The 16,089-nt window shown below is 38.1% G+C and overlaps 1 protein-coding gene across 2 annotated transcripts in view; it reads left to right on the top strand.

Moving 5' to 3' along the window:
* The window catches only part of UVRAG (UV radiation resistance associated), a 97,148-nt gene that overhangs the window by 55,181 nt on the left and 25,878 nt on the right, over positions 1-16,089 (top strand). For both annotated transcript variants that reach the window (XM_085300562.1, XM_085300561.1), the window contains exon 13: positions 10,489-10,567. In XM_085300562.1, the coding sequence (XP_085156688.1) occupies positions 10,489-10,567 (79 nt within the window). The remainder of the gene's footprint in view (positions 1-10,488; positions 10,568-16,089) is intronic.

Raw genomic sequence — 16,089 nt, 5'->3', positions numbered from 1 at the left:
GATTTAAAGTTCTGATAGCAAAGTTGTCTGCTTTGTCCTTATGGATAGTCCTTGCATTGTGTTATCCATCACAGCATGTATGTAGCAAGCCTTGAATTTAAGCCTGAATTCATTGATATGCATAATCTGCAGAAAACCATCAATGTCACTTGTTGCACAAATTGCTAACTATGCTTTTTAGGTGTCTGAAAGTGTTACTTGCTGAACTAGTAGAATGCTCTTTTTTATAAATGGGTGACTGTTATCGAGAACTGTCTGACTTTCATAATCTGAGTCTTTAAATGGTTTCTTTTTCTGTATACAGCTTATACATATTGAAGCTATTGCACATTCACCAAGAGCAAGGTTGMAACAGTTACACTTAATAGAAAGATGGCAGTGCCTCTGCTTTTGATTATCTTTGTATTGAGCTATTCAGACAGGCATTTTGGAAACATGCTTTATAAAGTTAAACTGCCGATGTGTTTTAGTTTCCCAGTAAACTAATTATCTTTGTGTAAAGTTTGCATGAGGATAGGCTTTTTTCCCCCCCTTGACAGTCTGTATTTTTGTCACCAAGTTTGTGTTACAAATTTAGCTTTTTTCCCCAAGTAGAAACTAAAACCATGCAGTAATGAAATCTGAAGTCACTTGTGATTTGTGATTCATATCTGTTTTAATCTCTTATCTACAGAAACAAAGTGTATGTCTCGTACTTTTTTTTCCCTGCAGTTGTTTGATTTCAGCTTTGCTCACCACGTAGTGATCTTACGTTTTTACTTAACACTTCTTAAAAACTTGCTGATCATTGGCAGACTTAGTTAACTCTTCCTTGCAGACTAGCAGTCACTCTAAGGTCAGTTTATGGCCTTCACCATCAACTGGTAGCCCGATTTAAAAAGGATGTGCAATGTTGTGATGCATCTCTATGATTAAGTCTGGTTTTGAAGGCAGTTTCATATTTCTGAGTCTTTGCTGTGTTCCTTCCAACAAGGACCCAGCTGTTTGAGCATGTCACTTAAGACCCATGCCAGCCTCTGTTTTGAAGCAGCTACAACTTCAGTGCAGCTTATCTGGGAAGGAAATAGGTTTCAAAATGGATTTCTGGTCATCTTACCTGTTTTGGTACTTAGTCTTGCTGCAGATGCCTTGGCTATGCCGCCAAAGCTTCTTGCACTGTGACCTTCTGTTAGACTGCCGGGTGGCTGAGGTGCCGGGTATCGTGGTGTCTGTGGCTCTTGAGCAGCCTGTTTTTCCTAATATTTGCATCAGGAAGCCCCTTGGAGAATAGGGGGTTTTGAGCAAGCTGGTTGGAGAATGGTAACCCTTCTCACTTCAGGCTCCTAAGGCTTGGTTTATTCTGGTTCAGAAAAGTCCCAACACTTTGAAATGATTTTTCTCCTCTTGATACAACATTCCTTTACAGTGAGAGAACAGGATGTGGCTGGGTTGAAGGTTCTTCGCTAGCTCCTTCCTCTCTGTCCTCCCGTCCCCTCTAAAGGGGATGAGGTTGAAATAACTTCAGTAAATACTTAATTAAACCTAGTTTTTGTACACTCCTCATACTTCAGACCATATCAAGCAAGAACTTGTGACTTTTCCAGGGCTTTATCTTGTCTAGTGTGGGCTATTTAGTTCTATCAACGGATTTAAGCCTGAAATTCTTCATTTCCGAAACTGCCATATTTTTTGGTACTGTTGTGTGAGGCACCGTTGTTCCCTRGATCTGATGGATGGTTCTCTGCTATCAGACCAGTGACTGTTGTASTCACAGAAATTACATCAGTTCTTTATCTGTATAATAGTGAATAATTGGGTTTCAGCTGCATTCTGCCAAGTCTGCTGTACACTCATCTCACTGCAGCCATTCTGCTTACTGTCTTCGAAGATAGGAAATGAAGGAAGAAAAGCCAYGTCAAGCTTATTCTGTGACAAATTCAGTGGCAGAGCGCTCAGGACGTAGTCAAAGGTGCGTTAAATCTGATGATGTGAAAACCCTAATTGTGTTGGCTTCATATGCTTGATCAACTGCCTTTCTGGTATCAGTTAACTTACAGGTAAAAAAATATTACCTGTGAAATGCATTCAACATCTTTTTTAGTTAATTTGGACATGAGCTTGCTGGATTCCAAAAGCTTATGGATATGCTCAGGATATGTTCGGGTTTGTCTCGTGACGTTGCAGTCAGAGGGGGAAAAAGACCTGTAAATCTGCTATTTTCTGACGCCATAACTACAACTTCAAAAGTATTCTTATAATGCTTACAAAAGTGAAGGTTCAATAGTTATTCAATGCTGTGAAACATCCAGAAACAGTTTTTGAAGACAAAAATGGTCTCCTATCTTGAACAGRTAAATACCTCTCTTTTTGTCAAGTGTATCGTGCCTCAGACAGTAGGCTCTGCTTAGGGCTTATTGAGGTAAGCTTTGTATGGGGGCATTTTTTCAGCCTGGAAAATATAGGTCACTGCTTTTACCTTAGTTTGTAAAACTACATATATTAGTAGTCTTTAAACTTTTGCATCACTTTGAAAATTTAGCTTATCTAACACAATTCCAAAGAAATTTGCCTAGGTTTGCCAAACTGAGTGCTACTTAAAGTGTGCCACACTTACACTTTTTTTTCCTCACAAGCTAAAGAGGTGATGAGCAAAATCATTACTTCACTGAATTCTTGCTCAAAGACTTTCCGAAGGGGAGATTAAATTTTCAGACATTAATATAATTTGTGATATGGCAAAAGAACTGAACAGGAGAGAGATTAAAAGACCTAAAACATATGGTGTAATGCCGAAGTAGAAGCAGGTGAAAGCAGTTAAACAATTTCTTAAACTTTTGAAATAGCTGCCTGTCTTTAATATAAACTGTAGACGATAAAAATCAGCCACCAATACATTGGTACATATGTGATTTTTTTTTTCTAGGTAAAAACAGAGGAGTTCGTGAATCAGAAAGCTCAGCTGTAAAGATATTTAGACTTGAATTCATAAGAGAGCCTTGAGGCCTGAAATAAAGGCATGGAATAGGATTCCGATCAGCTTTTCTTGACATTTAACATCTGACTTGAACAGTCTTGTAGTGATGTTCAAGTTCATCAAACATATAAGTTACACTGTTCTACAGTGTATCTGTTTAGGATATAAAATTAAAATAGATCTTGTTGCCTGGTAGGTACTTATCTAAGGTCAGCTCACAAAGGTGGATAGGTGAAGAGAAGTTCTTGGTGGTTATGGTAGAAAGATTTTGACAGTTGCATTATTTAAGTTGYGAGAATGGTGATTCTAATGCTTAAAACAGACCTCTGGTCTGGTCCAAAATCGATAGTTCTGGGTGACATAAGCAGCCTTTTAAAGATCTTTTCTGTAGCCTATTTGTTTTTTTGTTTGTTTGTTTTTGACTTTTAAGTACATCARTGTTAGTAAGGAGTTTTGGAGACACTGTAATAACAAACTTTCTGCCTATGCTGTTTAACAAGGTTTAGTCTATATATTCAGAGTTTAGTAAGAGGATATGGGAGAAGGGAGAAAGAAAGACTTCTCCRCAGGCAAAGATAACTTTCTTTTTTGAAGAAGAAACTTTTATTTTTAAAAAGAAGCAAACCGGATTGATCCAACTATAGGCATCTCATCTTGAAATGCAATTCTGAAAAATGTTTGCAAGAGCTCTTTTTCTCTACAATTTATCCCTGGAATTTCTAAAACTTGCTTTCAGCAGCACAGATGCAATGATCTTCATCGTGCCTTGAATCATAGAAAATAAAGCTGAAATGAACCTTGCAAAATTTAGACAGTTTCCACCTCAAGGAGAGGRATGGAGTTTGTTTAGATGTCATTTATACGTAACCCTGTGCCTCAGCTATTGTTACATTACCTGGTCTCTAAGGTAAGTTCAGGTTTCCTTGTGCTTGTAGCTTTATAATTATGAGAAGATCTGCCTGWGTCTGTGAGTCAACAGGTAGTTACAGCAACATGGAGCAACAGTTGGTGATGTGATGGGTCACTCTGCAGCTTCAAGATGAGATTACTGCAGAGACATGTCTTACAGCCGCAGAGCCTGTCAAAATAAAGGGCTTCAGTCCCCTGGGCAGTCGCAGCTGGTAAAAGCGTGCATTGGCACTCCTGTCTGCAGATCCTGTAGGTGCCTCTGGACCACGAGAATTTTTAGACGTGAGCAGGAATACATCTTGAATGAAAATGTAAATCTGCCCTGATTTAGCTCAGCAGGAGTGGAAGTGGTAGTCAGCCTTCGTTAATTTTCTAAATTAACTGGAAGTGCAAACACTTTTTTTAAAAAAAAACTCTTAAGGCTGAGTTGACAATTGTCATGTCTACATTCTTTGTAACCTTAATGTGATTTACTGTCGTAAGATTATACTTTTCACTTCTTTAGTTTCTTACAGATACAGCTGCATATTACTGTCTGAGATGTATACTGCTTGATCAAATGCCATGTTAGGAAAAAATCTTGAAGACTGATTCCAAAGTAATGGCCTAAGAATCCTGTTGATGGTGTATTTGGGTACCTATAAAACTAAYACATTTCAGAATGGTATTTCTTTTTGCAAGTGTTCACACTGACTACTGATTTTAAGATCTTATTAACTATGAAGTGTTGCAAGATCCTTAAGAACACAGAATTAAAGTCTTACCTTAATGGTAAGGTGCTGGTTCGGCAGTTTGAACTTCTAAAAAGAGCAGACTCTCAGCCCTGTCTTTTTTTTTTTTTTCTTTCCTTCTTTAAAAGACTGACTTGGGATTACTTTTCCTCTCAGTTATAGTGAAAAAAGCATTGTAACCTTTGCCTCACCTTTTTCATTTCACAGATCTTTTGGGAGGATTTAATGAGACTCAGTGCTCTAGAAACTTTCACATCAGTGTTAGTTTACACTGTAGACTCAATGCTGGCGCTCCACTTAACCACTGCACTTTTATCCAAGACTTTTTCCTATTTCTACTCCTGTTTGCTAGGGCATTTTACAAGGAAATGAGAGATTCTTCCTCTTGCTCTTATGCTTGAGTGTAAGTTTTGACTTGGTGTGCCTGGCTCACCTGTGTTTCTTGGGAGCCAGTATGTTTGATCATATAGATGAGCAGAACTTTAAGCCTTGACCTACTAATACTTGTTTGCTTACTTATTGCCTATCAGCAAAACCTCCTTGTGTGTAAAACTGAAACTAAGCTTACCTGTATGCTTTGAAAAGCCAGCAGTTCTTTATTCTTAAAACTGCTTAGTGGTTGTGGCATCATGTGTTAAACACAATTTTATGCTAAGAAATTATCTTTGACTCACGGATGCTTCAATAGAAAAGGAGACTTTCTTGGGTAGTTGTTAACATGTGCTGCTTTCTGATTTCTGTGCCCATCTTTTARACAAAATTTAAGCAGGATTATTCTTTATGCAGCACTTGGCCTGTGCATAGGAGATGTGGCAGTAATTGGTAGGGGGTGGGTTGAAATAAAGCAGTTGATTCTGCTTGCTGGAATTAAGATTCCAGGAAGAGAGAAGATCTCTATCATTAGAAACCCAGCAAGCCCAGGAGATGGGGGAGAGGTAAGCTGGAGGCAGTTTAGTTGCCATTTTTTATTCTAACTCAACTAAAATGAAATTACTTGGAGTTGACTAAAAGTGGCTTTTAGCCCCCTCCATGAAGGTTTTTACTGGCTCCAAGGAGAAACAGAAACAAACTGTGTGTGACTAGAAAGGTTTTGTCKTAGGGAAGTTAGTGTTAGTATAAGYCTTGAGTGTGCTTTGTGGCTGTAAGCATGATCTTGTACAAGTTCACTGTGGAAGAAACTGTTCTGTCATTGTGGTATCACAAGTAGAAGAATAACACTTTTGTCCAAAGTAATATGCCATGAGAAGGGAAGTGAGAGGGAGGTGAGCTAAGTGTCTAAAAATGTAGTGTATGTGTATTTTTTGAAACTTGTTATGGGATTGCCTCTGTTCCTGCAGCTGGGTAACACTTGTCATCCCAGTAATTCTTGTGAAAGAGAACAGATGACTCAGAGGAATCAAAAAAAGAAATCCATTTGCATTTGTCACTGTGCTTTGAGATTAAATGGGAAAGCATTAAACTGGAAAAACAAACCTAAGCTTTTAAGATTGAGAATCTTCGTGTTATCTTAGATCTTAAATGCATATATTGAGCATTTTGTTAAAAATGTCTTGTGCGGTTTGGATCACTTCTGTACAGGACTCTCCATCTTTTGAATTTGGAGTGAGACACTTTTTAGCATCTTTGGTACAGTTGTGATAGATCACTACTGGCTTGTGCTATTTCCTCAGTACAGGCTCTTATCTTTACTGACATCAAACTCCTTGGTTTGGAGCAAGAACAGTATTGATTTTAGGGATTAATGCAGTGGAAACGTGAGGTGCAGAGTTGACTCCCACGTGGACTAACTTTTTACTTGCTTTTTTTCTTCTATCAAGTTAATGTTCTCTGTCATGAGCCAAATTATTGTTGGTTATACTCTGTCATTGAGTGATGTGCTCTTTGTATATTGAAATAAATACAACCGGAGTTTACAGCAGATATTCTGTTAGGCCTYTCTTGTAAATCGTCTGCATCAATGAAAGGTTATATTTCATAGTCACAAGATAAATGTCAACTTTTTTTAAACAAGGACATGCTTTGAACTGCCCAGGGCGGAAGCTGCTTTCATAATTACTGCCTGCTAGTATGACATCTTTGCCAGAACAGTGTCACAGGTATCACAGARTAGTTGACTTTGAAAAGGACATCTAGAGATCATCTAGTCCAACCCCATCACGGTTAGTACAGAATCAGTTACAGCAGGTTGCTCAGGATCATATCCAGTCAGGTTTTGAACATGTCCAAGGACTGAGACTTGGTAAGCTTTCCAGGCAACCTGTTCCAGTGTTTGACCACTCAGTAAAAGATTTTTTTTCTTATGTTAAATAGAACTCTCTATATTTCAGTTGGTGCCCATTGCCTTTTGTCTTTCACTGGACATCACTGAGAAGAGTCTGGCTCCATTTCCTTTATATGCACTGAGATTTCCCCCTAAGCCTTCTCTTTGCCAGGCTAAAGAATCCCAGTTGTGTCGCCTTTCCTCATATGACAGATGCTCTAATCCCTTAATCATCTTTGTGACCCTTTGCTCCAGTATGTCAGTGTCTGTGTTGTACYGCGAGCTCAACATTGGATATAGCATTTCAGATGTGGTCTCACTGGTGCTGAGTAGARGGGAAGCATCACATCCTTGCCAGCGGTTTCCTAATCCAGCCCAGGRTACTGTTGGCTGCCTTTGTGAGGGTGCATTTCTGGTTYGTGCCCAATTTGTTGACTCGGACCAGGACACCTAGATTCTTCTTTGTAAAGCTACTTTCTAGCTTGTTATTCCCTAGCCTGTCCCAGTGCAGAACTTGACATTTCCATTTGGACATCCAGAGATTTCTCTGGGCTCCTTTCTCCAGCCAGTTGAGGTCCCTTTTAATGGTTGCACACCCATGCAGTCTATAAACTGCTCCTCCCTGTTTTGCWTCATCTATAAACTTGCTGAGGGTGTACTCTGCCCCCTCATCCAGGTCATTAATGGCTGTTAAGCAGTATTAACCTGAACATCAATCCCTGTGGCTGGACTCTGTGCTGCTGATCACAGCCCTTTGAGCCTGGAGGTTCAGACACTTTTCAGTCCAYCTCTATTGTCTGTCTATGTAGCCTCTCTTTGCCAGTTTGTCTAAGAGGACATAGTTTAAACGGACATAGCTTACCCTACTGCTTCTTAACTCCTCTCAGTCTGTGCCAGTGCTTACTCAACATTGTGGATTGTGTGGTTTCCTTCTCGCGTCCCTCCCAAATATATCAAATTTGTTTCTTTGGATTTATCATCTTAAAGCAAGAGTCTACCTTTCCTGCTTTAAAGTAGCTTAATGAGACTTTGTTTCTTTTTTTGTGGGGGGGGGAGAGGGAGGTGTTGGAGTTTTCAAGCAAATCAGCGAGAGTGGGTACAAGGTAGGTAGATATTGGAGTAGAATGGGCAAGCAGATAGTGTTTTGCATTTTATCAAGGGTTTTGTGAGTATAAAATACTAAAGTAGTTTTTGAATGTAACTTTTGACCAAATGTAACTAAAACTTTACATTGCAAACTTTATGCAGCATGCCAAAGTGAGATTTAATTTATAGTCATGTAGAAGAAACCGGCAAAAAGAATAATTTCTTATAGGGAGCCAACAGTTAAAGTTGCATTCAATTATACTCAATAAAGCACTATGTAAAATGTCATGGTTCCCATTCTTTAAGTTTATTGCTTGTGACCTTGCCTAAGAGGCAAGCRAGATAATACACAAAAGAACTAGTAATAGTTTTCTGTATGTCATAAATGTGCATGTACAGACATACAGTGATAGTTTTCAAGATTTCTACGTAACTTGCTGCGTTATAAAAGTTGACATGAGGATTATGTAGTTTAGATTCTTTCAAGATTAATTAGTGGAAGTTAGAGGGGAGAATTATGAATRTTAGCCAATAAGGAAGGCAAACCTGATGAACAGAAACGCTTAATCTTCACCACTTACAAGAAATTGTGTGGGGGAGATGGTAGGAAGCACTGTTAAACAGTTTTTGTCCTTTATTCTAAACTGCACATATTGAAGAGCTCTGTGTCCAATAATAGAGAATATGTGTGTTCCCATTAGTAGTACCTTAATGAAATACTGTCTTATAGTAAAATTTGGTTTGTTTCTAACTGCTTTTATTGTCAAGCCTGAGAACTTTATGCTGTTAACTGTAAAGGTATCCTTTAAATCTAAATTCTGCTTCATTGGTTAGTGTAATTGTAGATATTGAAATGAATTTTTGATTTGTATTTTACATTTAGGATGGTGTGTGGTGAAATTCTTGTGGGATGTGTTTATTTTGAAAGGCTTGCTTACTTATAATGGGAGCAAGTTGGATTTATAGATCTGTTAAGTAAGGTAAGCTAGATATATGCTATTCAGAGTAATTTTTGTATTCCTCAACTTGAAGTGACCTAGTGAGTTTGAAAGTAGCATAAAACTTGAAGCTGATGTCTTAATATTTGATCTGCTGTGATGATGACCCATTAACCTTTACTTCTAATGGCTCTATAGAATTATCCTTAAATGTTGCAAGTGTTTCCTGTAGTGGGGCTGCAGTGAAGATTTTGTCTGATGCTAAAATACCCTCTATGTAATCACATCTCCAGAATGTGTATTTTTTCTAGTAGATATTGATCTCCTGTATTTATTGTCTTAATTTTGAGATAGGATTTGGTTTCTGATGTAATGCAGGTTTTCTGCAGATAATACCCTCAGCATCTTGATTAGGAACTATAAAACATACAATTCTTTGGAGACCCAAAAGCTTGTTTAATGGTGTAGTTGCCATAAACATAAGTTTTAGATTGTTCTGAAGTTACTTTATTACTTTATTAACCCTTGTGACCTGATAACATTTGAGGATTAAAAAAAAAAAAAAAAGTCAAAAGATGACTGTAAGAAATGTAGCTTACAGACATTTAGTCTATTCATGGTAACTGCCTTGCTTGAGGCAAAGATTTGTAGAACAGATCAGTTAAAACTATTTATTGTAATGCAGAGTGCTAAACAACCTTTGCTTTACGCACTAGAAGGATGATTCTTTCATCTCAAGCAGCAGTTGAGAGAGAAATAAGCTGTGCCGCTTTCCTATAGACAATCAGCTAGATCTGTGCATTTAGAATTCTGAAAAATGGTTTATGTATTAGAGAGCAGGAATAAACRTAAGGAATATAGTATTTTTGAGGGCTGTAATGAGCTAGGATGCAATAATTGGTTTGAGCCTTTGGTACATATTTGAAGCATGTTGAAAGGAGAGGTTTTCAGAAGAGAATGCTAATATGAGAGCAGGAAAAGTGGGGGAGGTTCTAGGGATAAATGTCCAAGAAGGCTGGAGGGTTTAAATGGGATGGGGAGCGCACAAAGATGAGGAGTTGCCTATGAACTCTTAAATGTTTTTTCTGCAGTGTTGGTCTACAGGCCTGCAAATGTCTTCTGAGTGCAAAGGGATTTGTACTCCTTTTCAATCTCAAAATAATTTAGTGAAAATGAGACACTTTTTTCTTTCATATAAAGTGTTTTCTGTTTGGAAATGAACTAACCGAATGAAAACTRCTGAATACAAAGATAAGGTGGAGTTTGCTATCTTCTGTGCTGTTTAAAACATTCTTCATTTAGTCAGAGAAACAATGCATCATTAGCAGGATTATAAAGCAAAACCTGGAGTAGCACTTCAGAAAACAATCAATTGAATGAATTTTGTTGTCAGTTTAAGAGGCTGATCTACTAAAGCAGCAGAATTCCCCGGCATGTCCTGCTAGGGATGGGGGTAGGTTCCTGGAAGAGTCAGCGAGGNNNTTTTTTTTTTTTTTTTTTTTTTTTAATCTTTAAATCTTTGCCCTTTCAGAAAGGGAGTCTGGCTTTTTAAAGTTTACTTATGCATTTGGATAACTTCACCTTAAATATATTTTTTTCCTTTCTCATCAGATTTCCTCTATATCCAAAAGGAGGAGAGAAGCTTCAGTTTGAATACGGAGTGTATCTTCTCAACAAAAATATAGCACAGGTTGGTATATTTTCTGGGGGTTTTCTTAATGCAATATGTACCGTCTGCTTCATGTCAATGTGGCATGAATATGCATCTCTTTGGAGGCTTCAGCTACAGTGCTGTTCTCTGTGGAGAACATCTGTGAATTCTTGGAGGTGTTCTTCAGCTCATTGGCTTCGCTTACCTTACAGCTTTGTGCTTGAGATTATCTTCTGCAGTGCTTAGAGAACCGTGAAGCTTTTCCTTTTCAAATTGTAAATGCTATGTGTATGTTGTACTGTTTTGAAAATTTTAAATGTTTTCTGATGTTTTTGTTCTGTTATACTCAAAGATCCATTAATTTCATTCTCATTGCTCTATCTTTAATTTTGTTATATTACTGCTCTGACTAGCTTTCTGTTCCTTTACTTAAATGATGAGATTTTCTAGCTTGTTGCATTTTCTCAGGTCTTGCAGGTACATGACTTGAAAAAGAGTCCTCTAATCATCCTTTACTTGAGGTAGTACTAACRAGTTTAATATGGAATTCAGAAAATTTTTAAAAGCTAGTCTGTAAGGGAACTTGAGAAGGTGTCTTGACCAATGTCCCTGCCCTGGGGCAGAGTCAGCTGCTCTTATGCCATCCCTGACAGATGCTTGTTTAGCTTCCTGCGAAGGAAACCTTGTCGTCGAAGTACTCTATCCCACTGCTTGGCTGTTCTTGCTTCTTTTTAACTAGAGAATTACTTAATCTGGAAAGAGAATTAAATGAACAAACTTCTATGTGTTGGAAGATAATCTCTGTTCTTAGGTGTTGTCTCGTGGGCCATATTTCTTGATTTCTGTGCATTCTTGCTGCTTGCCTGTTCTCAATCTGATCCACGTTTTTATTGAAGTGYAGTGCCCAAAACTGGATACAGTGTTCAGCTGAGTTGCCTTCAAATTGCTGAGTGGGATCAGAGAAGTGCTTCAAAGGTCTTGCTGTTTTCCTCTGTTCGTATGTCCCAGTAGGTTTGTAGGTCTAGTACTACTAACTTTSTGTGATTTGCTGCACCCTGCAATCCTCAAGCCTCTTCTGAGTAGCAGCAAAATAGCCCTTTCTATATTTGTGCACTCCTTTAATTAGTGTTTTACATGCTGTACCTTGAAAATATTCCTAAAGTGGTACCTATATTTTTTTTTAATCATGTCTGATTTCATAAAAATGAATCTTGGGAAAGGCAGAGTGAGAACTCAGCCTTAGCAACACGCTATCTATGTGTAAGCCTCTTCTGTATTTATTCAGATCTCCAGTATTTTCTTTAGGTGATCTGAATAAATCATAGACCCAAGTGGAGCCCTGCTAAATTAACGCTTCCATTTTGGCAGTGAGCCACTGGTTAACTACACCGAGAAAGTATTCACTAGCTTTGCACTCATTCTGTGGAATACTTCGTCAAGATCCCATTTCCCCAGCCTTCTTGTGAGCATTCTATGYTATAAAATGTCAAAAGGTTTCTTTAAATTCATCTTAGTTTCTAGCCTGTTTTTGAGACTTGAAATAAGATTGGTTTCACAGTTTTATTTTTAACATGAKTTTTTTTTTGTATACTTGATTTCTGATTTTCTAGTTTGATCCTTTCTTCTCAGTTTTCTCTTCCTCTACTCCCCACCTTTCTCAACATCTCCTATGCCACAACTGAAGTAAAACTTCTGGATCTTTTCATTTAGTTTGTTTGTTTATTTATTTAAAGCTTGAATTGCATTTACCTTTTTCCAGACTTCTGTTATCTTGCTTGTGCTCGGTGTGTTTTGGAAGATAACCTCCAATAGTTCTGAARTTACTTAAAGGCTGAAATATCATAGAATTAAGTTAATCAAGTCCTGCCAGTCTTCAAAATTCACTTAACTAAGCTGTTAACCTGGACTGTGCCTCTGTTGCTGGTATTGGTAATGATAGCCAGCTGTTCACATCTGATTTTCATAGCAGAGATTAGTACAAAAAAGGGATTAAACACTCTTTCCTTTTAATGATTTGATAGCTTTCTCTGTTAGCATTAAATTGAATGCTTTCCTTAATCTCTACTTTTATAAAGGTATTAGTTCATTTTATAATTAACTTGTCATGATATTACTTGCTTTGCTTTTCAGCCTTTCATATTTTTATTCCTCTGTAATTTTGCAGAGGTCATTTTCAAGTCTTCAGTTTGTCCTTCAGTAATATGATGCAAGTGTTTGTGCTTCTTTCTTGACTGAAATTACTAACTCCTCATTGAGCCTCAGTTGGTTGGGCCTTTCCTTTTCTTGTAGTTTGGGTTAGTTGGCATTTGTGCCTGTGGTATCTCTTTTGTAGGAACTATCACTTGTTTCTTTTTTTCCCTTTGACTTGTCTCGGAGACGTTACAATGGTTAGACCTACTGAAACCTGCTGTTCTGATTCTATTCTTGTCCTATTTCCAACATACTGTGAACTGTTCAAATCATGGCTATTCAGCAGGGTTCCTTTCCAAGTCCTTGCAATTGGTTCTTGAAATCACTGGCATATGCTTAAATTCAGAAAAGTAATTGAAGGCTTAATTTAACTATGTTTTTTTTTTTAAGAAAGAAAAAGTTTCCAAATTTACTTGGGGTCACTGGTGTTAGCTGAACTGCTTAAAGTGGTTAGTATAGCATCAGTGGCTCACATACTTAAGAGTGTATGCCGTTGAATATTCAAACGTAACAAAAGTAAATCAGTATTTTTGAGCTTTTACTGTTAATCAGGGAAGTGTTACTGAAGTCCATATAAATTGTTGTAGTCACCTTTACTTTGGTATTCTTGGTCAAATATTACAGCTTTTTATAGATCTGCCACAAGGAAATTCCATTGAAGCATTGTGAAAAATCTAACAGAGTAGGTAAATAACATGCAGAAGTTCATCACAGTGCCAGAAGTTCTGTATCCAGGGGCTGATTTGATTTTTTTTTTTTAAAAAAAAAAAAAAAAAAAAAAAAAACTTGGACTGTTCGAATCCTTTACATGCTTTTGTGGAGGCTGTAGTCGAACTGTTGAATTCAAGTGGCTTTTAGAAGATCTTAAGACTGCAGTGAGGAAAAACTTCCAGGTATGCTTAGTTCATGTGGGTGCAGAAAGTATGTTTGAAAAAAGTACATAATCAAAAACAAGTTTGGAGAGTGCGCAGCTGCCTCTTCCCTGTCTGCAGAACCTCACAGCCTCTGAGGAAATGGCACCCAAAGGTCTTGGCCTTGCTTCATGCAGCCAGTGCTAAGTGGTTATTGTGTCAGGAGATGATGTGGATCAGTTGATTGACTTGCTCTGACTGCTTTGTGAAGATTGGAGAGTATCTGAGAGGAACCCTGTAATCAGGAGGACATTAAATGTGCTGGAGTGTTAGAGGAGGAACTCGGGTCTCTGCTTTACTTCAGTCCTTCATGTGGGGCTTGTGATCAGAGTGAATGAGAAGCCAAGAGCCCAGAAAGACCTGCATCATCTTAAATGTTTGTGAAAGGGTTCCTATAAGCTTCCACAGTATCACAAAGGTTTTTCTTGATTTCCCAACACCTTTTTCACCCCTGTAGCCTTTTGAGAGCAAAGAGTGAGTGGGGAAGAAGTGAGATCAGGTTGATATTTAATAAAATTACTGAAACCAAAACTCTTCTAGGGATGAAGTGGAACGTTTTAGTAAAACAGCAGGACAATAACAATGAAAACCACATCTTGCACTCGGGAGAATTCAGTTGGAATTAGAAGCAGTTCAGTGCTAGCTTGGTAGAGCGTTTATTTGGAGAAACTTGCTTTGCTGTTACATTCCAAAGTCAAAACAATGTGTGTTAATTCTGAGAGTTCATAATAACTTCCATCTGTACGTGAGCACAAATTGTTTCAGGCCTCATATTTTCTATTTGTAGAATCAGTGTCCTTACTAAGTTCAGAGTAGCTTTTTGTTAGCTAATATTARATTTGACCATAAATTTCCAGTTAAGATTTTAGCTCTGATTGTAATGAGCACACAAGTGTGRTATTTTTAAAAGGGAAATTAATGACTTATGTCTAAGAGCAGCAACAGTAATAACAACAACAACAAAATCACTGTCATTCCAGAGCATTATAAATGGTGAAGTAGAATACAGTTGCTAAAAGTGGAAGTGGATCAGTTCTCATAAATATCAGGCGCTGGGAGATCATTCAGCAGGCAGCTGACCCACAAGCTCCCTAGCTGCTAAGTTATTGATGGGTGTAGAGTATCTGAGGAAGGTGAGGCTTTAGCAGGAAATGACATGAACTCTTAACGTTGGTGCTTGCAATAGGGGAGTTTAGATTGGCTGTGAAAATCTCCCTTTATAGCAGATAGATTTGAGGAATTGCTAAATTGTCATGGGATTTTTGCGAGTGATAAGCAAATGTTTCCAGCATGTGGAAGAACTTGGTAGCATTTGCAGGAGAATGGCCATGTGTCCCTGAATATAGTGCAGGTAATGCACAGCTCAGATGAACCATGAACGTGGTCACTGATGATAAGTTGAGCCGTTACGAGTCTTTGAGCAGTAGTATTGGTGCTCCACTCTTTTTTTCATGGGGTGTGTGTGTGTGTTTAGAGATTATCTCATGTCTTGCAGGAGACTTATCCTGCATAACCAACAACCAAGAGAATATCGTTGCTGCCTTGGAGGAACGTATCTGGGGAAAGTGCAGTGTCTGAGTTTCAAATCCCAGGCATGTAAAAAGAAAGAAGCTCTATTGCTACTTACCAGCAACTTTGATACATTTTTCCTTCACTCTTAGATCCTTCATTGCTTGGCCCCAGCCTCACTGTAGATGCATCATTAGATATAAAGAAATGATACTAACTATGACTTTACTGGACATTCCTATCAAGACTATCTCTAGTGGCTTTAGTGGATATGGCCTCAGAAATGATGGCTTCCTATCCTTACCTCAGCTACTGGCTGTTGAAAAGCAACTTATGAACCTGGGTTATCAAATGAATTTGGACTCCTCTGCAAATCTTTGATTCCCTAATGAAGTTAATGAGGTGAAGATGCGTATTTTTACCCCATTAATTGCTGGTGTTAGTGAGACTCTGCAGTTGGTGACAGTCTATACCTTCTCAGGCATCATTTCTGTGTCTTCTGAAATTTCTTTACTGACTTATTGCACTGCATCTGTTAAGGTTTTTCTGATAGTGTTGGATGCATGGTCACATTCACCTCACAACATGAGACTTCCCTTCTGATCCAGCTTTGTCTGACAGCTATTGAATGATGTTAGTTTGATATTCCTATTCATATTTGCATGATTTGCTCAGCCATGGCCAAAGAATGATTCTACCTTCATCTGTCAGTTATTAGTAACAGATGAACCTCACTATTTGACAGGAAAAGTCACTTGAACAATCTTCTGTCAGTTCTSCAAAGGATGTTTATTTTCACATCAGTGTGTTAGAGATGCAAGCAATAAACTTTGTGTCCAGCCATTCTTTCACGTGTCTGGAGTCACTGTGTCCGCATGGTGGCAGACAACATTTACGTGCTTTATATAACCTGGTAGAGATGTTGAATCAGTCCTTCTTTGTCAGAGCGCT

Source organism: Rhea americana, unplaced genomic scaffold (assembly GCF_003343005.1).
Source record: "Rhea americana isolate MKP2758 unplaced genomic scaffold, rheAme1 scaffold_165, whole genome shotgun sequence".
NCBI classification, from domain to species: domain Eukaryota; kingdom Metazoa; phylum Chordata; class Aves; order Rheiformes; family Rheidae; genus Rhea; species Rhea americana.
This window is presented reverse-complemented; position numbering and strand designations above follow the sequence as displayed.